Source organism: Eriocheir sinensis, chromosome 50, assembly GCF_024679095.1.
Source record: "Eriocheir sinensis breed Jianghai 21 chromosome 50, ASM2467909v1, whole genome shotgun sequence".
In the NCBI taxonomy this organism is placed as follows: Eukaryota; Metazoa; Arthropoda; class Malacostraca; order Decapoda; family Varunidae; genus Eriocheir; species Eriocheir sinensis.
Window position 1 is genome coordinate 1,282,894 of NC_066558.1, and position 25,279 is coordinate 1,308,172.

The following is a 25,279-nucleotide window of genomic DNA, read 5'->3' on the forward strand; positions in this document are numbered from 1 at the left end:
TCTCTCTCTCTCTCTCTCTCTCTCTCTCTCTCTCTCTCTTCTCTCCTCCTCCTCCTCCTCTTCATCCTTCTCCTTCCCATTCCTTTCTTCTTTTCCTCCTCCTCCTCTCTTCCCTTCCTTCCCCTTCTAATTTTCCCTCCCTTTCTCTCCTCTCTTCCTCCTCCTCCTACTCTTCTCTTCCCTTCCTTCCCCTAGCTTCTAATTTTCCCTTTCTCTCTCCTTCCCTTCCTTTCCTTTCTCTTCTCTCTCCAACACACACACACACCTAACCCCTCTACCCCCCCCCCCTGTACCCCCCCCAGACAAGGAGCGCAGCGGCCCGCGTATATCAACTTGGTACGCGAACCCGTGGAACGTTTTATCTCGTCTTTCTATTACCGACGAAGCAAGGAACGACTGGCGAGGATCTTAGCCCATGGACACCTGGTAGCCTCGCCCTCCCCTAACTGGCGGAACAGGTAAGGAAGGAAGGAAGGAGGGAGAGAATGTGTGTGTGAAGGAAGGAAGGAAGGAGAGAGAATGCGTGTGAAGGAAGGAAGGAAGTTGGAAAGTTTCGTTTAGTCGGCGCAACATCTCTGGTCATATAAGGATCGAAGGAAGGAAGTTGGAAAGTTTCGTTTAGTCGACGCAACATCTCTGGTCATGGAAGGAAGGAGAGAGAGAGAGAGAGAGAGAGAGAGAGAGAGAGAGAGAGAGAGAGAGAGAGCGTGTGTGTAGGATGAATGGAAGAGACAGAACTTGGAGGAGAGAATTAAGAGGAGGAGGAGGAGGGAAAGGGAGGGAAGGGAAGGGAAAGAAAGGGAGGTAGGAAAAGACTATGGGAGGAAAATATGGAAGAGGAGGAGAAATACGTTTGTGAGTGAATGGGAAGGAAAGGAAACGAAAAGAAGGGAAGGAAAGTCATTTAGTAATCTGTAAGAGGAGGAGAAATAGGAGAGATGAGTGGAGGAAAAGGAAGGAAAGAGAGAAGAAGGAAAAGAAGAAAAAAAAGAAGGGTCTGAATATATGATTTGTGGAGGAAAAGAAAGGAAGGAGAGGGAGAGAAAGGGGAAACTGTTACTACTACCACCACCACTACTACTACTACTACTACTACTACTACTACTTCAAACGCTAACTGACCTACCTGTGTTGCTGTGTTCTAATGTGCTGCAGTGTGCGTCCTAATCTAATCTTGTGAATGCGCAGAAGGAAGAAGCTACGAAGGGGGAAACTGTTACGTGTACTCCAACTATAAACAAGAAGAGGACCCACTTACCCGTGTTCTATGTGTTGCAGGACGGTGGAGCAGTGTGTTGTGTCGGGCGATGCTGAGTGCTCCTTCACGCAGGGCAGCAGGCAGGAGATGGTGCTGACCTACTTCTGTGGCCACCAACCCTTCTGTAGGTCAGTGCTGGGTGCTGAAGAATGGTGACCTGATGTTGGTGTTTCCTGACCTTGTTCTTGACCTTCTTTTTCTTTATATATTTCTCCTCCTCCTCCTCCTCCTCCTCCTCTTCCATCTTCTTCCTCAATTCCTGCCTTTCCTTCTTCTCCATTTCCTCTTCCTCCTCCTCTTCCTCTTCCTCCTCCCTTCACCTTCTCCTCCTCCTGCAAAAAGAAAGAAAATGGGGGGTAAGCTAAAGGAAAATCAGGAGTTCCTTTTCCTCTTCCTCCTCCTCCTTCTTCTTCCATTCCTCCTATGTCTCCTTCCTTCCTTCTTTTCCTCCTCTTTCTGCAATATCTCATCTAACTCCTCCTCCTCCTCCTTCTACTTTCCTTCCTTCTACTTCTTCCTCCTTCCTTAATCTCTACTCTCCCTCCCTCTCTTCAGGACGGTGGGCAGCAAGGTGGCGCTTCAGAGGGCCAAGCAGATGGTGTCCGAGGCATACAGTGTGGTGGGGCTGGTCGGTCATATGGAGGTCTCGCTGCGTCTTATGGAAACCCTCATCCCGGGCTACCTTACAGGCGCTCTACACTCGTACCAGAACATTAGTAAGTGACCCTATACTTCGTTTTCTCTGTTCGCTTCTACTTCTTCGTTTCGTATATAGTTCATCATCTTCCGTTCTTGGGTTCAGACTTGTGATGGTTGTTCTCTGTTTCTTCTTATACATTATCATTTCTCAATTTTTTTTTCTCGTTTGTAATTGTCATTTTTTTCCATCGAGTTAATTTTCTGTTTTTCAATATTTTCTTCGGTGTTTCTTTTTATCAATCCACATTTTCCTCAATTCTAATCATCAGTTTCCTATCATATCGTAAGCAGAGCCACATCCACCTTCTATAGTCATTTTTCTAAGTCCATTTCCCATTCTTAATCATCTCTTTCCTAACTCTACTTCTTCCTCTTAATTGTCCTTCTCCTATTGTTTATCTAAGCACCATAAGAAGAAGTAAAGATCAAGAATATCCACATCTTCACCATCTTGTCAATTTTCTACGTCAATTTCTTACTCTTCATTATTTTCCTAAGTCCACTTCTTGTTGCTAATCCTCCCATTGTTTACATAAGTTCAGACACCTCTATCTTTCAAGTCTCCTAAGTCAATTTCTCCTTCTTAATCATCCTCATCCCATTGTTGACATAAGCTAAGTCACCCCTCCATCATTCCAGGGCGTAAGGAGGAGAAGGTCAACCACAACACCCACAAACCAGCTGTGTCCCAGGCGGTGATGACGGAGCTTCGGCGGAGGATGGCGCACGATATCGATTTCTACAACTTCCTTAAGCAGAGGCTATTCTTGCAGCGGCGTACTTTCCTGGGCTAATGAGGGCTTGGGAGGGTCTGTGGGGTGTGTTCGGGGATTGGTGCGAGGTGCGTACTGATTGGCGGACGCACCCTAGGCCAGAGGGGAGGTAATAGCGAGATCTAGTCGGTGCCGCGTTCATTTCTGTTACCGTGATGATTGTTAAGTTATGAAGCTCTGTGTGTGTGTGTGTGTGTGTGTGTGTGTGTGTGTTGGTGAGTGGTCTGTTACCTTGTCCAGAGTCTATTGTTGGATTACCTTTATATGTGGTGTTAGTGTTTGTTAAGGTATATGTATATGTGGCTGGTTTTGCGTTCCTGATTCCTTGTTCTGATATGGAGTTATGTTAGTTCGTGATGGATTGGCGGTATTTATGAGATGTATTTGGTATTGATTTATTTTAGTATTTATTTGTCCGACCTTGTAACGGAGAATATGGACGTTAAATGAAAAAAAGAAGAAGAGGAAGTAGAAAATGAAGAAGAAAAAGAAGAAGAAGAAAGAGGAAGTAGAAATGTAAAAGAAGATACAAGAAGAAGAAGAAGAAGAAACGCCTGTATTTCAAACGCCTTGAAATTATCAAAATCAGTCACATCAGTGTTGACGAAGACTAATGCCACGTTTAAAAGATCAGTCTATGTGTTAAATGTTTTATAAATATACTGAAGACTTGTTACACAGCAGGTAGTAGATCATTATCCTTAACCCCTTCACTCCGGTGACACCGACATCAGCGTCCGACGGGCGTCCGACACAACCCCCGATTAATACCTCACAGGTCAGGGACTGATGTCGACGCCAGCCCTTGTATCTCCATGCTCCAAACACCTTCAGAGTGGCAAAGTACTAACACCATTACACTGTTGGCGGCGGTGGCACTGGAGCGGGGCCTGGCACACCCCACCACGGTAACAACACCGCCTGTCCACGGCCGCTGGTCTGCAGGAGGACCCGTCGAGGCACCGAGTACGACAATCTGGTGACGATGGACTCTTGGGACGTCACGTCACATGACTGTACTGTAAAAATACACATGCATGTAGTTTTCAACCCCCCATTGTAGTGCTGACTTGCCTGATGGGCGAGCCTCCCATAACCCACTTAGCCAGGGGGAAACCTCTTTGGCCGACTGGTAAAGGAGTGGCTCTCCCGTTACGCTGGTCGCGGGTTCGATCCCCGGCGCCGGCAAACCTTTCCTTGTCTGGATTAATTTCTCGTGTGTTTCGTTACACGCGGCGGCCGTGTGAGTGTGTAGAAAATAAAAAATTCTGCCATTTCAGCTGTAGGCCTTTTCAGGGGTAGTTTTATAACCCTGGTGGTAGTTTGACCCTTCCTCTGTACCGTGAACCTTAAAAAACACTCATGAAAAACAGATTGATCCCCTCTGACCATTAAATATAGCTGATGTGAGAAGCGATGGTGTCTTAAAATACGGCCCCGTGTAATGGCCCGAAATGTACTACAGTTGTAATGGTATTTTCCCCCTTGTAAATAGAGTTAACCTGGGATGTTTGTGCAACCGGTTATATATGTGTTGAAATCGAGCCAACACGAAGAGGGTCCCGTTGGAAAGACTGACCCGCCACACCAACACCACAGCCAAGGCCCAGACCATTTCCCTCCACCATTTATCAACAGTTTTCCCCGTCCAAAGTTTCCCGTGTCTGCCATGTCCCTCCCGTGGCGGTGCCTGCTGGGGCCGCGGCTCTACAGGGTGTACAGCGGCCCGGGGGAACAGGGGGAGGTGAGATACGGGGGAGTGAAGGCCTGGGGGAGAGGTGTCAGCTGGTGGGGCGAGGGTGTCAGGCACGTCAGCTGATGGGGGTAAGGGCATGGGGGGGGGGGGCTAACGGGGCTGATACTGGGGCTAACGGGGCTGATACTGGGGCTGACGGGGCTGATACTGGGGATAACGGGGCTGATACTGGGGTTAACGGGGCTGATACTGGGGATAACGGGGCTGATGCTGGGGATAACGGGGCTGATACTGGGGCTGACGGGGCTGATACTGGGGTTGACGGGGCTCATACTGGGGCTAACGGGGCTGTGTGGTTAAAATAATGATAAAAACAGGAATATATTAACACAGGAGTAAAGTATGTGTCACCAGGGGGGAGGTGAAGGGCTGGGGGATGGGTGTCAGCTGGTGGGGCGAGGGTGTCAGGCACGTCAGCTGATGGGCATAGGGGCTTGGGGGGGGGGCTGATGTTGGGTGCTGACAGGGTTCTAGGTCCAAAAATATATAGAAAAATAGGAAAAACAGGCATATTGGGTGTTTCTTTCTGCATGTAATCTGATTTGGTATTTCTCTAGTATCACACCCATCACTACAGAGGTTGGCCATGTAAGGAAATATTGTGCAAAATTACTCCCAGGAAATAGAGGGGGGATCGAAGGGGGCTGTCGGATAGGTTACGTTAGGCAATGAAAAGTCGACTATTGAGTGATTTCCGTAAAATAAATGTATCTCCATAATAAAAAGCACCATATTTTGTCGTGATATAAATAAGGCAGTGTCTCAGAATTAGTTAACTAGTCGATTTGTTCTTTCTTTTCTTCCAGAGTGAGATGTACGCCCCCAACATCCTGGAGAAGTTCGGCAACAAGATATTCCAAGTGGTGAGTGATGATGATAATGATGATAATAATAGTAATGATAATAATAATAATAATAATAATGATAATAATAATAATAAGGATGATAAGAGTATTAACCCATCAATAAATCTTCCTTTTTTTTTTCTTCTTCTTCTTCTTCTTCTTCTTTCTCTTCTCACATTTCTACTTCTTCTTTTCCTTCTTCTTCTTCTTCTTCCTCATTCAACATTCTTATTTTCTTTATTTTATTTTTTGCAACCTAACTTATCCCCATCCCCCTCAGATCTACGTTGTCCAATACGTCGGAATGTTCACCTCTCCGATCCTCGCTCTCTCGCTCTACCGATGGGAATTTCTCTCGCTCAACTCGGCCATTAGGGTAAGTGTGTGTGTGTGTGTGTGTGTGATATTAACCCTGCCAGTCAACCCCAATACCATTTTTTTCCATTTTCATTCTCCACTTTCTAATTTTTCTCTCCTCCGCTCGCTCGCTCCCCCACGGACCCCATAGCTCGGCACAGGTCTGGGGTTGCTGGTGGTGGTGGCGCTGGTGCTGCGAGGTGCCGGCCGCTGCTTCAACCCGACCTACACGACCTTCCTCTCCACTCTCGACCAGGCCCAGAGCTCACCACGACCCTCGCTGGAAGACATGGTGAGTGTGTGCATGTGTGTGTATGTGTTTATATATAAGATTCTATGACATTTGTTTCTTTTTAATCTGTAGTTTTTGTCATTTTCATTATTATTATTATTGTTATTATTATTATTTTTCAGAGACCGCTCAGACGCTACGAGTTCGACTTCGCTGCCTGGCCCGTCAACTTCAAGTGGAGCGACGTGAGTGTGTGAGTACGCGCGTCCGTTACGTTATGCTTCGTTCCGCTAATAGAGTCCGTGTCTCCGTCGTCTGTTTAGCTCTTCAATCTCCGTTTCTATGTAATTTCTCTCTTTGTCATCCTGTTTCTCTCCTTTCTTCCTCAGTTTCCCTTCATTTTCCTTCCTTTCCTTCTGTTATTCACTGTACCATCCTCTCCTTCCCATCGTCATAATTTCCCATCGTTTTCCTTCATCTTCATTCATGTTATTCACTCCCTACAATCCTCTACTTCCCATCGTCTCAGTTTCCCTTCGTTTTCCTTCCCTTCCTTCTGTTATTCACTGTACCATCCTCTCCTTCCCATCGTCATAATTTCCCATCGTTTTCCTTCATCTTCATTCATGTTATTTACTCTCTACAATCCTCTACTTCCCATCGTCTCAGTTTCCCATCGTTTTCCTTCCCTTCCTTCTGTTATTCACTGTACCATCCTCTCCTTCCCATCGTCTCAGTTTCCCATCGTTTTCCTTCACCTTCATGTTATTCACTCTCTACAATCCTCTACTTCCCATCGTCATCATTTCCCATCGTTTTCCTTCACCTTCCTTCTGTTATTACTCTCTACAATCCTCTCCTTCCCATCGTCACTATAATCTCCTTCATTTCCCTTCACCTTCCTTCTGTTATTACTCTCTACAATCCTCTACTTCCCATCATCATTTAACTATCTTTCTCTACGTCATTCTGCATCATCTTCCATCATCCTCCCATCATCTTTCTAATCTTTCACTTCCTTTCTTCTTTTACCATTATTTTCCATTACTTCCATTATTTTTAGTAGTTTTGGTAGCCCAGTATTTTGCTTTGATGTACCCCATATTTCTCTTCTCCCTCCTCTTCCTCCCCTTAACTTATTTTATATAGTTTTTTTTATATAGGCCTAAGAGTGTTTATTTTTTATATAGGCCTAAGAGTTTGTATTTTTATATAGGCCTAATAGTGTTTGTATTTTTATATAGGCCTAAGAGTGTTTGTATTTTTTATATAGGCCTAGTAGTGTTTGTATTTTTATATAGGCCTAATATTGTTTGTATTTTTATATAGGCCTAATAGTGTTTGTATTTTTATATAGGCCTAATAGTGTTTGTATTTTTATATAGGCCTAATAGTGTTTGTATTTTTTTATATGGGCCTAAGAGTGTTTGTATTTTTTATATAGGCCTAATAGTGTTTGTATTTTTATATAGGCCTAATATTGTTTGTATTTTTATATAGGCCTAATAGTGTTTGTATTTTTATATAGGCCTAATAGTGTTTGTATTTTTATATAGGCCTAATAGTGTTTGTATTTTTATATAGGCCTAATAGTGTTTGTATTTTTATATAGGCCTAATAGTGTTTGTATTTTTTATATAGGCCTAATAGTGTTTGTATTTTTATATAGGCCTAATAGTGTTTGTATTTTTATATAGGCCTAATAGTGTTTGTATTTTTATATAGGCCTAATAGTGTTTGTATTTTTATATAGGCCTAATAGTGTTTGTATTTTTTATATAGGCCTAATAGTGTTTGTATTTTTTATATAGGCCTAATAGTGTTTGTATTTTTTATATAGGCCTAATAGTGTTTGTATTTTTTATATAGGCCTAATAGTGTTTGTATTTTTTATATAGGCCTAATAGTGTTTGTATTTAATTCAGTGCCACATGACCAAGCAGTTGTGGCACCAAGATGAATGCGCCACATCATTCTGTTCCATCTTCCATCGTCCTCCAATCATCTTCCTCCTCCTCTTCCCTCACCTCCATCTTCTACCATTATTTTCTATTACTTCCATTATTTTTATTAGCTTCAGTATTCCAGTATTTTGCTTCGACTTAGTATTTACAGTGTTCCATGATATCGCTTTGACGTACCCTATAGTTCTCCTCTCCCTCCTCGTCCTCCCCCCACAGTGACGACAACAAGGCCAGAGTGTACGTGGAGCGCGGGGACATCCTGGTAGCGGAGGGCGGACTGGTCAACCGCACCCTGCAGCTCCCGGCACGGCTCGCGGCCTATGCCATTACCTCCACGGTTGGCAAATACCTCATGTACCCAGGCTGTATACAACTCCTGCAGCTGGCCATTGGTGAGGGAAGGGCAGGGTAGGGGTGTAAGGGAGGAGAGGGAGAGGGAGGTTAGGCTAGAGTTAGGTTGAGTTAACGGAGGTTGACTAGAGTTGAAATGCAATGTTTTGGAGCCATCTAATTAATGTAGGATCACTTAGGTTTAAGGATAGACCACCTAGTCTGGACCAGGGGGTCTGTGTGGTCTGATTTTCTGTGTAAATCTATGTAAATCACTGTCTCCCATACTCACATACACCCATATATACAACCATGACCTAACCTAACTTTTCCTCCTCTTCCTCCTCCTCCTCCTCCTCCTTCTCCTCCTCCCCCTCCTCCTCCTCCTCCTCCTCCTCCTCCTTCCCCCCCAGACAACCTGCTATCCCAAGGCCGCGAGAAGCTGTACAAGCAACACGGGGGCCAGCGGAACAAGATCCTGGCCCGGGACGGCAACGCGATTGACACCATGCTGGTCGACCGCCGGAATAAGTGAGTGTGACGGAGGGAGCAGAAAGGGAGCGGAAGGTGATTTTTTTTTTCTTATTTCAATTATTTGTGTATTTTTTGGGGGCTTGTTATTGGTTGTGGTGGTGGTTGACAGGTGGAAGGGAGGGAACGGAGGGAGCGGAAAGGGTTATTTTTTTGCTTATTTCAATTATTTATCAATTTATTTATTTATTTATTTATTTATTTTTGTTGTTGTTGTTATTGGTGGTGGTGGTGGTGGTTGACAGGTGGAAGAGGAAGAGGAAGTGGAGGGAGCGGAAACTGAGCGGAAGGGTTATTTTTTTCATATTTCAATTATATTTATCCCTTTTTTTTATTGTCATTGGTGGTGGTGGTGGTGGTTGACATGTGGAAGAGGGAGGAGGAGGAGTGGCGGATGATTGAAGGGGCTTGAGAGGGCGAGTGAAACAACGCTCCCCCTGTCGTACGCTCCCCATTCTAAGTTATCATAATCAGTCCCTTCATCATTTTATCCGATATCTTCCTTTCCTTTCTTTTATCATGTATTTTCCTTTGCTTTCCTTTATCATAATCCCCCCCCTCACCCTCTTACCCCTTACCCCCCCCCCCCCCCCAGAGGTCAGTACCCCAACGGCAAGACCCTAGTGGTGTGCTGCGAGGGGAACGCCGGGTTTTACGAGATGGGGCTGATGCCGACGCCGCTGGACGCTGGGTACTCGGTCCTGGGCTGGAACCATCCTGGCTTTGGCGGGAGTACGGTGAGCGCGCGCGTGTGTGTGTGTGTGTGTGTGTGTGTGTGTGTGTGTGTAGTTTTACGGTCGTGTGGTCCTGTCTCCGTATCTACATTTATCCAACTTCTCCGTAAGGCTTTGCACACTCCTCGCCGATACCACATCCTCGCTTAGTCTGTTCCAAACCTCTATATTTCTCTCCGGGAAGCTATATTTCCTTATGTCTCTCAAGCATCTTCCCTTCCTTAATTCTTTACTATGTCCTCTTGTGTTCCTGGTGGTAACTCCTCGATGTCTACTTCTTCCATTTTGCTTAAGAATTTGTAGATTTGTATTAGGTATTAGGAGACAGATAGATAGTGTGTGTGTGTGTGTGTGTGTGTGTGTGTTTTTCTTTATTTTTCTCTTTTTCTATCTTTTTTTTCCTTTTCTTTCTGTCTATGTCTTCTATTCTTTATCTCTTCTCCTTCCTCCTCTTCCTCTTCTTCATTTTCTTCCTTCCCTCTTTCAATATGTCTGTTTTTTTCTCTTCTTTCTGTCTATGTCTCCTGTTCTTTATCTCTTCTTCTTCCTCCTCTTCCTCTTCATTTTCTTCCTTCCCTCTTTCAATACGTCTGTTTTTTTCTCTTCTTTCTGTCTATGTCTTCTATTCTTTATCTTTCCTTCTCCTTCCTCCTCTTCCTCTTCATTTTCTTCCTTCCCTCTTTCAATATGTCTGTTTTTTTCTCTTCTTTCTGTCTCTGTCTGCTATTCTTTATCTCTCTTCTTCTTCTTCCTCTCTTTCCTCCTCTTCCTCTTCTTCATTTTCTTCCTTCCCTCTTTCTCTCTCTCTGTTTTTTCTCTCTTCTCTCTGTCTGTCTCTGTCTCCTATCCTCTCTTCTTCTTCTTCCTCTCTTTCCTCCTCTTCCTCCTCCTCATTTTCTTCCTCTCTCTCTCTCTCTCTCTCTCTCTCTCTCTCTCTCTGATTCCTCTATTTTTTCCTTCTCCACCTCCTCCTCTTCCTCCTCCACCTCCACATTTTCATTATTTTCTATCCATCTATCCATGCTCCAGTTCCATCCCCCAGTGCTAAATCTACCCTTAGTGACCTGTCTCCCCCCCCTATACCCCAGGGCTCGCCGTACCCCAGTCAGGAGCAGAATGCCGTCGATGCCGTGATGCAGTTCGCGATCCACGGTGCCGGGTTCAAAGAGGAGAATATCCTGATCTATGGATGGAGCATTGGGGGCTATACATCAACCTGGGCCGCCATGAACTACCCGCAGGTGTGTGTGTGTGTGTGTGTGTGTGTGTGTTTACCTAGTTGTGAAATACAGGAAAAGGGATGTCCTAGGCTCGTGGTGTCCCGTCTCCGTTGCGCTTATAATCCAGTTTGGCTTTAAATTCATGAATCGTTTTTGCACACTCGGTCTCCTTGTCAAGTCCGTTCCATGTTGTTATGCTTCTGTGTGTGTGTGTGTGTGTGTGTGTGATTCTCTGTTTTACCTTCCTTTTTCTTCCTCCTCCTCCTCCTCCTTCCTTCCTTCCTTCCTTCCCATACACTCACTTACTTTTCCTCTCCTCTCCCTTCTCTCTCACTCTCTCTTTCAACATTTCCTCCTCCTCTTCTGTGTGTGTGTGTGTGTGTGTGTGTGTGTGTGTGTGTCACCTCAACCAACACAACCCACCTCACAGATCTCCGGGTTGATTCTGGATGCGACGTTCAACCACGTTCTACCGCTGGCCGTCAACCGCATGCCGGCCTGTCTGAACAGCATAGTGGGTCTTGCCGTCACCAGCCACCTCAACCTCAACCCCGGGGACCAGCTGGCGCGCTACCCCGGCCCGGTGACCATCATGAGGCGGACCCAAGATGAGATTATTACGACAGAGTGAGTGACGAGAGAGAGAGAGAGTATAGATAGATAGATAGATTGACATAGACTGCACACCCACCCACACACACACACACAGACATACACACACACACAGAAGAGGAGGAGAGGGAAGGAAGAGGTGGAGGAAATGTTGAAAGAGAAAGAGAGGGAGAGGAGAGGAAAGAAAAAGACAGACAGACAGAAGGGACTTCATTCACCAGTATCCCAAATGACCTAATCTTACAGAGCCTTAACCTTACTTGACCTTATCTAACCTAACTTAACCTAACTCCTCTCCTTCCTAACTTAACTTAACCTTACCCCAGCCTAACCCATACTTTGTTTACCAGTATCCAAAATGACCTAATCTTACAGAGCCTTAACCTTACTTGACCTTATCTAACCTAACTTAACCTAACTCCTCTCCTTGCTAACTTAACTTAACCTTACCCCAGCCTAACCCAGACTTTGTTCACCAGTATCCAAAATGACCTAATCTTACAGAGCCTTAACCTTACTTGACCTTATCTTACCTAACTTAACCTAACTCCTCTCCTTCCTAACTTAGCTTAACCTTACCCCACCCAGCCTAACCCAGACTTTGTTCACCAGTATCCAAAATGACCTAATCTTACAGAGCCTTAACCTAACCTTATCTAACCTTCCTCTTCTGTATTTCAAGCATGTTATGTATATTTAATCCTCCTCCTCCTCCTCCTTCTCCTTCCTCCGCAGTGAGACGCAGCTGAAGTGTAACTGCGGCAATGACCTGATGGTGCGGCTGATGCGGTCGCGGTACCCCGGCCTGCTGTCCAACCACTCCATGGATGTGCTGTGGCAGTGGCTGGCAGAACCTTTCCAGGGTGAGCACGGGAGGGATTTTATTTTGATATAGTTAACTTATTCATCCTTCCTTCCTTCCTTCTCCCCTTCCTTCATTCCTTCATTCTGTGATTCCTTCCTTCCTTCTGCCTTTCCTTCCTTCCTTCTGCCCTTCCATCCTTCCTTCCTTCTGCCCTTCCTTCCTTCCTTCCTTCCTTCCTTCTGCCATTCCTTCCTTCTTTCTTTTTGCCCTTCCTTCCACCCTTCCTTCCTTCCTTCTGCCCTTCCTTCCTTCCTTCTGCCCTTCCTTCCTTCCTTCCTTCCTTCTGCCCTTCCTTCCTTCCTTCCTTCCTTCCTTCCTTCCTTCCCTCCCTCCCTTCTTCATAACCTAACCTAACCTAGCCTCACCTAACCTAACCTAACCTCACCTAACCTAACCTAGCCTCACCTAACCCAACCTAACCTAGCCTCACCCACCCTAACCTAACCTCCTAACCGTGCCCTTCTTCCCTTCCTTCGCCAGTGTCCAACCTCACCGAGTGGGACGTGGACGAGGACCTGTGTTCGTCGCTGCTGTCGTCATACATCACACAGCACGGAGAGAGTTACCCGTACAGCATCGGCGAGGAGATGAATGATGAGGACAAGACTAAGATGCTGCTCTATCTGGTGAGAGATTTACATAGATTTACATAGTGACAGAGAGAGAGAGAGAGGGTTAGATTGATGATGGTAGGTACTGTACTTGCAAGAGAGATAGAGAGAGAGAGAGGAAGTAGAGAGAGAAAATATTTGTTAGAGAGAGAGAGAGAGAGAGAGAGAGAGAGAGAGAGAGAGAGAGAGAAAAATGTTATGCTCCCAAATTTACCTTACCTTCCTTCCTTCCTTCTGTCCTTCCATCCTTCCTTCCTTCCATCCTTCCATCCTTCCTTCCTTCCTTCCTTCCTTCCATCCTTCCTTCCTTCCTTCCTGTCTCCCTCCCTACCCTACCCTATATATGCCATCACCTCCCACCACCTCCTCCTCCTCCTCTTCCTCCTCCTCCTCCTCCTTCTCTTCCTCATTCCTTCCTGTCTTCCTCACTACCATAAATCTACCATCACCTCCTCCTCCTCCTTCTCTTCCTCATTCCTTCCTGTTCCTCACTACCATAAATCCTCCTCCTCCTTCCCCCCAGGCCAGCAAGTATCTCGTGGACGTACCCAGTGGCCACAACACCCCCTTGGAGCGCCACCTGTTTTGGCGTCCCTGGCGACCACTAACGGACTCCTACATACAGGTAAGGAAGGGAGAGGAGGAGGAGGAGGAGGAGGAGAGGAAGATAGAGAGTCTGGGGTTGATATGGAAGGAGGGAATGGAAGAGGAGGAGGAGAGGGAAGGAAGGAGGAGGAGAGGAGGAAGAGGAAGATAGAGAGTCTGTGGTTGATATGGAAGGAGGGAATGGAGGAGGAGGAGGAGAGGGAAGGAAGGAGGAGGAGAGGAGAAGAGGAGAAGGAGGAGAGGAAGATAGAGAGTCTGGGGTTGATATGGAAGGAGGGAATGGAAGAGGAGGAGGAGAGGGAAGGAAGGAGGAGGAGAGGAGGAAGAGGAGAAGAGGAGGAGGAGGAGAGGAAGATAGAGAGTCTGGGGTTGATATGGAAGGATGGAACGGAGGAGGAGGAGGAGAGGGAAGGAAGGAAGAGGAGAGGAGGAGGAAGAGGGGGAGAGGAGAGGAAGAAGAAGAGGGAACTGTGTGTGTGTGTGTGTGTGTGTGTGTGTGTGTGTTTTCTTATTTTCTTTTTTACTCTCTCTCTCTCTCTCTCTCTCTCTCTCTCTCTCTCTCTCTCTCTCTCTCTCTCTCTCTCTCTCTCTCTCTCTCTCTCTCTCTCTCTAATCTCACCTTCTCTCTCTCTCTCTCGGCAGGTGGACTGAAGGAAAGACACAAGAGATCTCAGCGTTACGACCCCAAGGAAGGAACAACAGAACATGACGTAACGTGTTTGTGTGTCTGCGTGTGTGTGTGTGTGTGTGTGTGTTATCCGTCATGTCTGTGCGTCTCCGTGCGTAGATAACACACCATATGTCAATCAGTGTGTGTGTGTGTGTGTGTGTGTGTGTGTGTGTGTACCCTATAGATATCAGCTCATAGGAGAGATTCACCTATTTACGTAATCTATATATATATATTGACATACGTATTTATATATATATTTACCATCGTCTGCGTATATATATTTATTGTGTACCTATCAATGTGTGTGTGTGTGTGTGTGTGTGTGTGTGTGTGTGTGTGTGTGTGGTTATACGAGGAACAGAAGAAGAAATGTTGAAGGTGGAGGAGGAGAAGAGGAGGAGGAGGAGGAGGAGAGGAAGATAGAGAGTCTGGGGTTGATATGGAAGGAGGGAACGGAGGAGGAGGAGGAGAGGGAAGGAAGGAAGAGGAGAGGAGGAGGAAGAGAAGAGGAAAAGGAGGAAGGGCTTCTTATGTTAACGGAAGGACGCAAGTGTTTTTAAGAATGAAATATGGATGTGAACGGAAGGATGGAAGGACGCAAGTGTTTTTAAGAGAGAAATGAGGATGTGTACGGAAGGATGGAAGGACGCAAGTGTTTTTAAGAGAGAAATGAGGATATGTACGGAAGGATGGAAGGACGCAAGTGTTTTTAAGAGAGAAATGAGGATGTGTACGGAAGGATGGAAGGACGCAAGTGCTTTTAAGAGAGAAATGAGGATGTGTACGGAAGGATGGAAGGACGCAAGTGTTTTTAAGAGAGAAATGAGGATGTGTACGGAAGGATGGAAGGACGCAAGTGTTTTTAAGAGAGAAATGAGGATGTGTACGGAAGGATGGAAGGACGCAAGTGTTTTTAAGAGAGAAATGAGGATGTGTACGGAAGGATGGAAGGACGCAAGTGTTTTTAAGAGAGAAATGAGGATGTGTACGGAAGGATGGAAGGACGCAAGTGTTTTTAAGAGAGAAATGAGGATATGTACGGAAGGATGGAAGGACGCAAGTGTTTTTAAGAGAGAAATGAGGATATGTACGGAAGGATGGAAGGACGCAAGTGTTTTTAAGAGAGAAATGAGGATATGTACGGAAGGATGGAAGGACGCAAGTGTTTTTAAGAGAGAAATGAGGATATGTACGGAAGGATGGAAGGACGCAAGTGTTTTTAAGAGAGAAATGAGGATATGTACGGAAGGATGGAAGGACGCAAGTGTTTTTAAGAACGAAATGTGGATGTGAACGGAAGGATGGAAGGACGCAAGTGTTTTTAAGAACGAAATGTGGATGTGAACGGAAGGATGGAAGGACGCAAGTGTTTTTAAGAGAGAAATGTGGATATGTACGGAAGGATGGAAGGACGCAAGTGTTTTTAAGAGAGAAATGTGGATATGTACGGAAGGATGGAAGGACGCAAGTGTTTTTAAGAGAGAAATGAGGATATGTACGGAAGGATGGAAGGACGCAAGTGTTTTTAAGAGAGAAATGAGGATATGCGGAAGGATGCAAGTGTTTTTAAGAGAGAAATGAGGATATGTACAGAAGGATGGAAGGACGCAAGTGTTTTTAAGAGAGAAATGAGGATGTGTACGGAAGGATGGAAGGACGCAAGTGTTTTTAAGAGAGAAATGAGGATATGTACGGAAGGATGGAAGGACGCAAGTGTTTTTAAGAGAGAAATGAGGATATGTACGGAAGGATGGAAGGATGCAAGTGTTTTTAAGAGAAAAATGTGGATATGAACGGAAGGACAGAAGGACGCAAGTGTTTTTAAGAATGAAATAAGAATGTTAACAGAAGGATGGAAGGACGCAAGTGTTTTTAAGAATGAAATAAGAATGTTAACGGAAGGATGGAAGGACGCAAGTGTTTTTAAGAATGAAATAAGAATGTTAACGAAAGGACGCAAGTGTTTATAAGAGAGAAATGAGGATGTTACGGAAGCACTATTTTTGTTTACGTAATCTATAGTTTCATAAGCGCGGAGAGAAATGACGACACACCCACAACGGTATTTTTTATTTACGTCACATTTATACTTTATTGACGGACTTCTTCATGGTATCCAAAAAAAAAAATATATATATATGGTTTGTTTTGATTGTCAGATTTTTCATAAGCGCGGAAAGAAACGACTCACCCACGAAGGTAGTTTTATTTACGCCACACTTATACTTTCCGTACGTTTTTTTTATTGACGGACTAAAAAAATAAAAAAAATAAAAAGTGGTTTGTTTTGATTCTGAGATTTTTCATATGCGCGGAAAGAAACGACTCACCCACGAACGTATTTAAATTTACGCCACACTTATACTCTCGGTACTTTTTTCATTGACAGGCTTTTGGGATTTAAAACAATATATATGGTTTGTTTTGATAACGAGATTTTTATAAGCGGAAAAATAATTGATGACGCCCATGAAGGTATTTATATTTACGTCACAATTATACTTTCCGTACTTTTTTTTATTGACGGAATTCTTCAGGATAAAAAAAAAAAAAATGTGGTTTGTTTTGATTCTGAGATTTTCATAAGCGCGGAAAGAAACGACTCACCCACGAAGGTATTTTTATTTACGTCACATTTATACTTTCCTCACTTTTTTCATTGACAGACTTTTGGGACTTAAAACAATATATATTTATTTATTTTGAAGTTTCTCAGTTATTACTATTATTATCATTATTAGTATTATTATTTTTATCGTCACTACGTATCGACAAATAAGAAAATATCCTTCGGTTGGTGATTTTCCGCGTCGCATTCGTGTTTTTTTCATGTATTTACGAACGGTCTCAAACAGCCATCTCTATTTATTTATACTTACCATCGCCAATAATAATAATAACAACAAACATTTTACTTCATTATTTTCACAAACTCGTAACGGAAGAGTGTTGGAATACGTATTTTGCCATTTTACGAGTTTTGGTTGGTTACGAGAAATCCGGTAGCCTGTGTAAAGTTCGATTTCGGTTGCTCACGAGGACACTGGTAGCCTATCGGTAGCCTATTGGTAGTTTACGTATAGCCCAATTTCGGTTGTTTACGTAATAGCTGGTGGCCTGGTGGTATCTTATCAGACGACTACGTAAAGTCCGATTTGGGTTGTTTACGAGGATACTGGTAGTCTGTTGGTAGCCTATTGCTAGTCTACGTATAGTCCGCCAACCTGTGTGTATATATAATGACTCAATGCCGTATATGTGTGTGTGTGTGTGGGTGGGTATGTGTGTGTGTATTTTGAGGGCCATATAGCCTAATACAACAAGGGTAATAGGTTTCTGCATAATAATAAGCCATAGAGACACACTAGGCTGAAGAATAGAGTCCACAATCTGTATATAAGTGAAGCGATCAGTGTTGTGTGTGTGTGTGTGTGTGTGTGTGTGTATTTCGAGGGCCATATAACCTAATGCAACAAGGGTAATAGATTTCTGCATAATAATAAGCCATAGAGACACACTAGGCAGAAGAATAGAGTCCACAATCTGTATATAAGTGAAGCGACCAGTGTTTGTGTGTGTGTTGTTATATTATAAGTCTTCTGCGTAATATAAGCGAAATACACATCAGGAGTTGAAGTATAGAGGCCACGATTTGTATAGAAGTGAAGCGATTATTGTTATGTGTGTATTTTGAGTTATAGAAGATGTCTGCATAATATTAAAAGCCAGAAGTCGCTTAGATAATATTAATAAGAGGAAGAAGAAGAGAAAGGAGAAAGCATAAGGTCCAGAATGTATCTATAAGTGAGGCGATCAATTGTTATCTGTATTTTGAGGTATAGAAGACACATTTGCACTCTATTATAACCCACAAGACACATAAATAATAATAATAATAAAAGAAAGGAGAAGTATAAGGTCCAGAATCTATCTATAAGTAAAGCAATCAATGTTTATGTGTATTCTGAGGTTACTATAAGACATGTGCACTCTATTATAACCCACAAGACATAAATAATAACAATAATAATAAGAGAATGGAGAAAGTATAAGGTCCACAATCTATCTATAAGTAAAGCGATCAATGTGTATCTGTACTCTGAGGTTACTATAAGACATGTGCACTCTATTAGAAGCCACAGACACAAACAACAACAATAGAAAGAAGAATTAGAAGAGAAATGAGAAAGTATAAGGTCCAGAATCTATCTATAAGTAAAGCGATCAATGTGTATCTGTACTCTGAGGTTACTATAAGACATGTGCACTCTATTAGAAGCCACAGACACAAACAACAACAATAGAAAGAAGAATTAGAAGAGAAATGAGAAAGTATAAGGTCCAGAATCTATCTATAAGTAAAGCGATCAATGTGTATCTGTACTCTGAGGTTACTATAAGATATTTGCACTCTATTATAACCCACAGAGACATAAATGATAATAATAATAACAAGAAGAAAAAGGAGAAAGTATAAGGTCCAGAATCTATCTATTACTAAAGCGATCAATGTTTATTTGTATTTTGAGGCATAGAAGACACATTTGCACTCTATTATAACCCACAGAGACATAAATGATAATAATAATAAGAAGAAGAATTAGAAGAGAAAGTATAAGGTCCAGAATCTATTTATAAGTAAAACGATCAATGTTTATATCTGTATTCTGAGGTATAGAAGACACGTTTGCATAACATTAGAACCCACAGCCACAGCTCAGCACTTTTTCATCTCTTGCATCAGCGGACACATGCGAACAGTAGAACACAGACAGACAGAGACACAGAGAAGGGAACACAGAGACATAGACAGACACAGAGAAGGTAACACATAGACAGACACACAGAGAAGGGAACACACACAGACACATATACACAGACAGACACAGGCAGAAAGGAAACACACACAGACACATATAGACAGACAGAACACATAAGAGAAAGGATGATGAAGAAGAGGAGGAGGAGGAGGAGGAGGAAGATGATTAAGAAAAAGAGGAAAGAAGAAATGAAGAATGAAATAAAGAATAAATATATAAAAAAAGAGAAAATTGGATTGAAGGAAGGAAGGAAATTGTAAATGATATAGAGTTATGAAGAATAGAACACACACACACACACACACATTAGGATAGAAAAGGGATAGCAAAGAGTTCACATAGCCTAACATAACATAACATAGTGAGGTTTAATAAGAATGGGAACACAGCAACTAACACATAGGTAAACCACAACAGAATGAGACCATATCCAACACACACACACACACACACACACACACTTAGACCATTCACACAGGCTTGTATCAGTTAACATAAGGGTTGTATTTCTTTATGTATATGTAATGGTTTGTAAAGGGATCATAGGAGGGTGACGGTAGGCTAGATTAAGGTCTGATTCCTGTATATATATGTGAATCAGTGATGCCCATGTTCTGTGTGTGAAGTAAATCCATCCTCAGCTGTGGCCGTGTGTGTGTTTGAACCTGTTTGGACGTGTTAAGGTACTGTTTGAAGGCTCGGTAATAGTCATCATCTTCAGTCGTCGTTTCTATATATCAAAACAACGTGCTCTTGTGATGACCTCCACCTGGTTCTGTGTCTGGTGTTTCTCCTACAAATTTATTTTTCATCGTTTATTTTCATTTTTTTGTCTGCGTTGGCAAGACTCACCACCGCCCACACCCCCGGTCTGGAAAGGCAGGGGGGATGTGTCTCGACTCACACTGAGCAACAGAGGGTCGTACATCCTTTGCCGAGAGCTTTCTCACCTGGCGTGCACCCACAGGCCAGGTGATAGACATAATTGTGCTGATGTTGAACCGCCCGGCTTTCTGGCACTGAACGGCAGGTGGATAGATGCCGTGAGCGTCATCCTGAAGCCAGCGCCACACCAAGCAGGGTAAGACTCAAACCTTTAGCACCGTACAATTCTTTAATACAATCTATATACAGTGGACACATATTTTTAAAAGTCTCTGATGGGATAAACAAAAACAATGTTATCTCAACTGACAACCCAAGATAAGACCAATATGCTCCACAACAGACTAACTGTGGAATGCTGTAGCCAACCAACCCCTAAGAGAGATATAAGACATGTGTTTATTCAAAATTACTTGCATCTCATGGAAGGAGAACATACTAACTGAAATACACAACACTAGGCTAATTCCACTATGCTTCAGTACCCCCCAAAATGTCTACTTTCTATAATGTGTGCGTGTTGGTTGGTTTACATATTCTCTCTAACCCAGAAAATAACACACAGACGAACATTATATATACCACAAGGACATTAGGCGACAACACTGCTCTCTCTCTCTCTCTCTCTCTCTCTCTCTCTCTCTCTCTCTCTCTCTTTATACCACATTCCATTTTTTAATTATTTTTTATTCATATTTTTTGGTCTGTTTTCACATCTTCATCTTTCTACATCTTGCTAATTTATTTTTTCATCTTTTTGTCTATCTTAAGTTTATTCCATTATAGTTTTCTTTACTTTACTTCTCGCTCGCTCGCTCGCACTATTTCATCTATTATTCATTGCTCAAATCTCTACTCTCTTCCTCTCTCTCCCATAAAACAGTGTTACCAACTCTTCTATATTAATTCATCTATTCTTCCTTGCTAACTTCTTGTCAGCAGCTAACATCCCCTCTCTCTCTCTCTCTCTCTCTCTCTCTCTTCCCCCCTTTCAAAAATCTCTATATTAACATCTTTTCTACATATCAGGGTCATTATTAAGTACTTTTCTTTACATTACAACCTTTAGTAACGTGTTTTTTCATATCGCAACAATTATCGGCGACTTTCCTTCAATTTATGCCCAGAATTTACATTTTCCTCGATGCTTAATCTTTTTCTCATTGCTAACACACACTCTCTTCCTCTCTCTCTCTCTCTGGAATAACACATGCATATCCCACCACCTCTATCTCATCTATTTTCCACTTCTATCATCTATACACACCCTTAACACGCTCCCTCTCCCTTTAAAATAACACATATATATATATTACAACACCATCATCAGTATCTTTTCTCATTGCTAACACATCCTTTCTCCTTCTCTCTCTCTCTCTGGAATAACACATGCATATCCCACCACCTCTATCTCATCTATTTTCCACTTCTATCATCTATACACACCCTTAACACACTCTCTCTCCCTTTAAAATAACACATATATTACAACACCATCAACAGAGAATCGGAACCTCCTCAGAACAGCAAATCCTCCTCATTGTTGTCGTCGAATATGTTCCCGGCCTCGGCATCTGCCAGCTCCTTGGCGACACCGATGGCCTTCAGACGCAGCCGCTCCACCTCCGCCTTGTCCCTGATGGCCTTCTTCTTCTCCTGGATCTTCTTGAGGCGGTAGAACTCCTCGCGCTCAAGTTCGTCAAGCTCGGTCAGGATGTAGGCCAGGGTGCGTTCGTATCTTGGAATGATGACTGTTGGAGAGGGAAGGGAAGGGAGGTTAGGTTAGGTGGTGGTGGTAGTAAGATAGGTTAGGTTAGGTTAGGTTAGGTTGTGGTGTTAGATAGGTTAGGTTAGGTTGTGGTGTTAGTAAGGATAGGTTAGGTTAGGTTGTGGTGTTTGATAGGTTAGGTTAGGTTAGGTTAGGTTGTGGTGGTAGTAAGGATAGGTTAGGTTAGGTTGTGGTGTTAGTAAGGATAGGTTAGGTTAGGTTGTGGTGTTAGTAAGGATAGGTTAGGTTAGGTTGTGTAAGTAAGCAATGATCGGTACATGGTCGGTCAGTCTCTCTCTCTCACACACACACACAGCGAGGGTGCGTTTGTATCTCGGAATGATGGCTGTTAGGCGGAAGGAAGGGAGGTCAGGTCAGATAGGTGTGTGTGTGCGCGCTCTCTCTCTCTCTCTCTCTCTCTCTCTCTCACATACACACACACACATAGAGGTTTGGAACAGATTAAGTGAAGAAGTAGTATCGGCAAAGAGTGTGCAAAGTTTCAAGGAAAAGTTGGATATTTATAGATACGGAGACGGGCCAATATACACTCACCATGCTCAATCGCGTTCACCCTCCTGTTTGTAATCTTCAGCACATTGTCCAAGGTGATGAAGGAGACCTGTAGGGATGCCAACAGGACCAGCAACTCTATGGCTCTCTTGTAGTTAATCTTGAGTTTGGCCATCTGCTGCCCGCCCCGAGACAGCCCCGTCAACTCGTACGTATCAACGCCGTCCTCGAAGCACTCAAACACGGGGATGTTGGTACCTAGGGGCATAGAGGTGTCAGTAGAGGAAACAGTTCAAGGGGCAAAAAAAGAAGGGTGAGGTGTATGAGGGTGGTGGAGAATGGTGTGGATATAGAAGGGTGATTGGGGTGTGTAGAGAAGGTGTCAGAAGGGTGCGAGGATGTGTAAGAGCCTATAGAGAGGTGTGTCTGAGGGGTGACATTGTGTAGAAGGGTGCATAAGGGTGTGAAAAGGGTGTAAGAGAGCTGGATAGGGTGTGAAAGGGTGTGTAGAAGGATGTGAAAGAGTAGAAGAGGTGTTAAGAGAATGCATAGATGGGAGGGAGAGACTTAGGGTGTGAGAAAGGGGTGTAGGAGTATGCGGGGATGTGTAGAGTGTGAGAGTAAGCTGCATAGGGTGTGAAAGGACATGTGTAAAGTGTGTGAGGGTGCTTAGAGAATGCATAGATGGGGAGGGAGAGAGTTTGGGTGTAAGGAGAGTGTGAGAAGGGCATGTGTAAGAGGGTGCGAGGGTGTTGGAAAATGCATGGACGGGAGATTTTGGGTGCGAGAAGGGAGTGTGTGAGGATGTGAAGAGTGTGTGAGTACGTCAATGACCTCTACGGCAACTCAACACCCCCCCGAAAATAACATCAATATCGTCTCACCGGCCACATTGTCCATCCTGCTGCGGATCTTGATGCGCGCCTTGGTCACGTTCTGCAGGACGCCCTGGTTGAAGTCCCCGCCCGAAGCGAACTTAGCCTCAGCGAGTGAAAATGCCGCATCTTTCATCAGGTCTCCCATCAGGGTCTTCGTCTGTGGTGCGGAAGGAGGAGGAGGAGAGGGTGATGGCGAGGAGGAGCAGGGTGTTAGCGAGGAAGAGGAGGAGAGGTGGTGGTGATAGAGAGGGTTAAGGAAGGAGGTGGAGTAAGGGAAGAGGAGGAGGAAGAAGAAGAGGAGAGGAGGTGGTGAGAGAGAGGGTTAAGGAAGGAGGTGGAGTAAGGGAAGAGGAGGAGGAAGAAGAAGAGGAGAGGAGGAGAAGAGGTTGATGAAGGTGGAGGAAGAAGAGGAGGAGGAGGAGAAGAGGTCGAGAGGTAGATGAAGGCAGAGGAACAGAAACAGAAGGAGGGGGAGGAAGAAAGGAAGAAGAAGAGGAGGAGGAGGAATACAAAAAAAAGGATACAATCTACAACCTTCAACCACACAAATAGCAACAAAAATAATAACAATTTTAATAACAATCTTATCGAGAGGAGGAAAACAACAACAGCCGCGTCTCACCTCCACAATCCTAGCGAGGACCTGCCGGAAACGCATCTGCAAAGCCTCGGCCTTCTTCTTCAAGAGTGAATGGCCCTTCTGAGCCCCCGCCAGACGAGCCTTCATCTGCATCAGGGCTCTGGTAGGGACAAACGGCAATTATTATCCTCATATTAGTTTTATTTATTTATTTTATCCGTTTGTTTAGGTTTGGGGTTAGTATATCAAGAGACCTATCCACCCGAAATTGACCTCTCTTTTGGCCAGTCTTTACTTTGATCTCTTAATGGGGTCGGCAAGTTGAGGGCTTTTTTAATAACCAGCTTATTAGGGTATTATAACAACTCTATGGTATCCTATTTTAACCGCTAATGATTCTTTGTTAATTACATATCCTACCCTGTGGAGTGTAATTAAGTGGAGATATATTAGAACATTTCCCAGCATCCTTCTCCCTAAGCCTCCATTTCATCCCTCATTTTCTACCTTATTTGGGTATTATAACAACTCTAAGTGATCTTATTTTAACCGCTAATGATTCTTTATTAATTACACGATGACTAATTACATATCCGAGTTTGTAGAAATTAATTATGCAATGATATATAAAAACATTTTCCAGCATCCCTCTCCTAAGGCCTCCAATTCATCCCTCATTTTCTACCTTATTTGGGTATTATAACAATTCTAAGTGATCCTATTATAACCGCTAATGATTCTTTGTTAATTACAGGATGACTAATTACATATCCGAGTTTGTAGAAATTAATTATACAATGATATATTAAAACATTTTCCAGCATCCCTCTCCTAAGGCCTCCAATTCATCCCTCATTTCCTACCTTATTTGGGTATTATAACAATTCTAAGTGATCCTATTATAACCGCTAATGATTCTTTGTTAATTACACGATGGCTAATTACATATCCGAGTTTGTAGAAATTAATTATGCAATGATATATAAAAACATTTTCCAGCATCCCTCCCCCTAAGCCTCCATTTCATCCCTTATTTCCTACCTTATTTGGGTATTATAACAAGTCTAAGTGATCCTATTTTGACCGCTAATGATTCTTTATTAATTACACGATGACTAATTACATATCTGAGCCTGTCGAGTGTAATTAAGCGGTGATATATTATAATGTTTCCCAGCATCCCTCCCTCCCCCGGAGCCTCCATTTCATCTCTCATTTTCTACCTTATTTGGGTATTATAACAATTCTAAGTGATCGTATTTTGACCGCTAATGATTCTTTGTTAATTATGGCAAGGTTAGTGACGCCTCCAGGCCGCTACTCACCCTCTGGAGGGGAAAATATTAATCTTGTCCTTTCCCGACATCTTGCTTCTGCCTTGTTTACAAAATCTTTCTTCCGCCGTGTCACAAGATCAATACGAACGAGAATCAGCTGACCGCCCTCCTGCCCTTATCTTTCCCTAATAACGCCGTTTTTACCTCTCATAGCACCAATTTAGCGTTGAAGAAGACTTAAAACAACGTAATTAGGCTTTATTACACTAGTTAGCTCCGTATCTATAGCGTAATAGTGAATAATGATTAAATATTGATGTGTCGAAGTCAAAGTCGTGTGGTCAATCGGACACATTTAGCGCCATGGCAGGATCGAGATATATTTCCTTATTTCACTAAGTAATCTTTAATTAACGGCCTCTGAATCTCCATTATTATCCATGAAAATATTTTTATAGCTAATATGAGGTATTACAGGCGCATAAATAGCAG

The 25,279-nt window shown here is 43.4% G+C and overlaps 3 protein-coding genes across 8 annotated transcripts in view; 2 read left to right on the forward strand and 1 right to left on the reverse strand.

The window, feature by feature from the left end:
- The window catches only part of LOC126982120 (heparan sulfate 2-O-sulfotransferase pipe-like), a 7,261-nt gene extending 4,063 nt beyond the window's left edge, over positions 1–3,198 (forward strand). The window contains exons 5-8 of the mRNA XM_050833943.1: positions 303–458; positions 1,279–1,386; positions 1,814–1,974; positions 2,597–3,198. Coding sequence (XP_050689900.1) covers positions 303–458; positions 1,279–1,386; positions 1,814–1,974; positions 2,597–2,751 — 580 coding nt within the window. The 3' untranslated portion in view covers positions 2,752–3,198. The remainder of the gene's footprint in view (positions 1–302; positions 459–1,278; positions 1,387–1,813; positions 1,975–2,596) is intronic.
- A 1,109-nt stretch (positions 3,199–4,307) lies between these two features.
- Positions 4,308–19,532, forward strand: LOC126982132 (phosphatidylserine lipase ABHD16A-like). Of its 6 annotated transcripts, none has more exons than XM_050833951.1 (17): positions 4,308–4,474; positions 5,293–5,349; positions 5,612–5,707; positions 5,840–5,980; positions 6,103–6,173; positions 8,101–8,276; positions 8,628–8,745; positions 9,341–9,482; positions 10,568–10,720; positions 11,130–11,326; positions 12,047–12,174; positions 12,657–12,802; positions 13,311–13,412; positions 14,036–16,541; positions 16,682–17,398; positions 17,552–18,035; positions 18,171–19,532. In XM_050833951.1, the coding sequence occupies exons 1-14, from the start codon at positions 4,400–4,402 to the stop codon at positions 14,042–14,044; spliced, it is 1,611 nt and encodes a 536-aa protein (XP_050689908.1). In that variant the 5' UTR covers positions 4,308–4,399; the 3' UTR covers positions 14,045–16,541; positions 16,682–17,398; positions 17,552–18,035; positions 18,171–19,532. The 6 variants fall into 6 exon arrangements, with proteins under 6 accessions (XP_050689908.1, XP_050689910.1, XP_050689909.1 ...); XM_050833953.1 differs by having other exon boundaries at positions 18,314–19,532; XM_050833952.1 differs by having other exon boundaries at positions 17,552–17,984; positions 18,263–19,532.
- A 455-nt stretch (positions 19,533–19,987) lies between these two features.
- LOC126982133 (V-type proton ATPase subunit D-like) lies at positions 19,988–24,990 on the reverse strand. The gene is made up of 5 exons (XM_050833955.1): positions 24,836–24,990; positions 23,553–23,670; positions 22,937–23,087; positions 22,095–22,310; positions 19,988–21,522 (listed from the first exon to the last, which is right to left on the reverse strand). Exons 1-5 carry the CDS (start codon positions 24,874–24,876, stop codon positions 21,290–21,292), a joined length of 759 nt encoding a protein of 252 aa, XP_050689912.1. The 5' UTR covers positions 24,877–24,990; the 3' UTR covers positions 19,988–21,289.
- Positions 24,991–25,279: the final 289 nt, after the last annotated feature.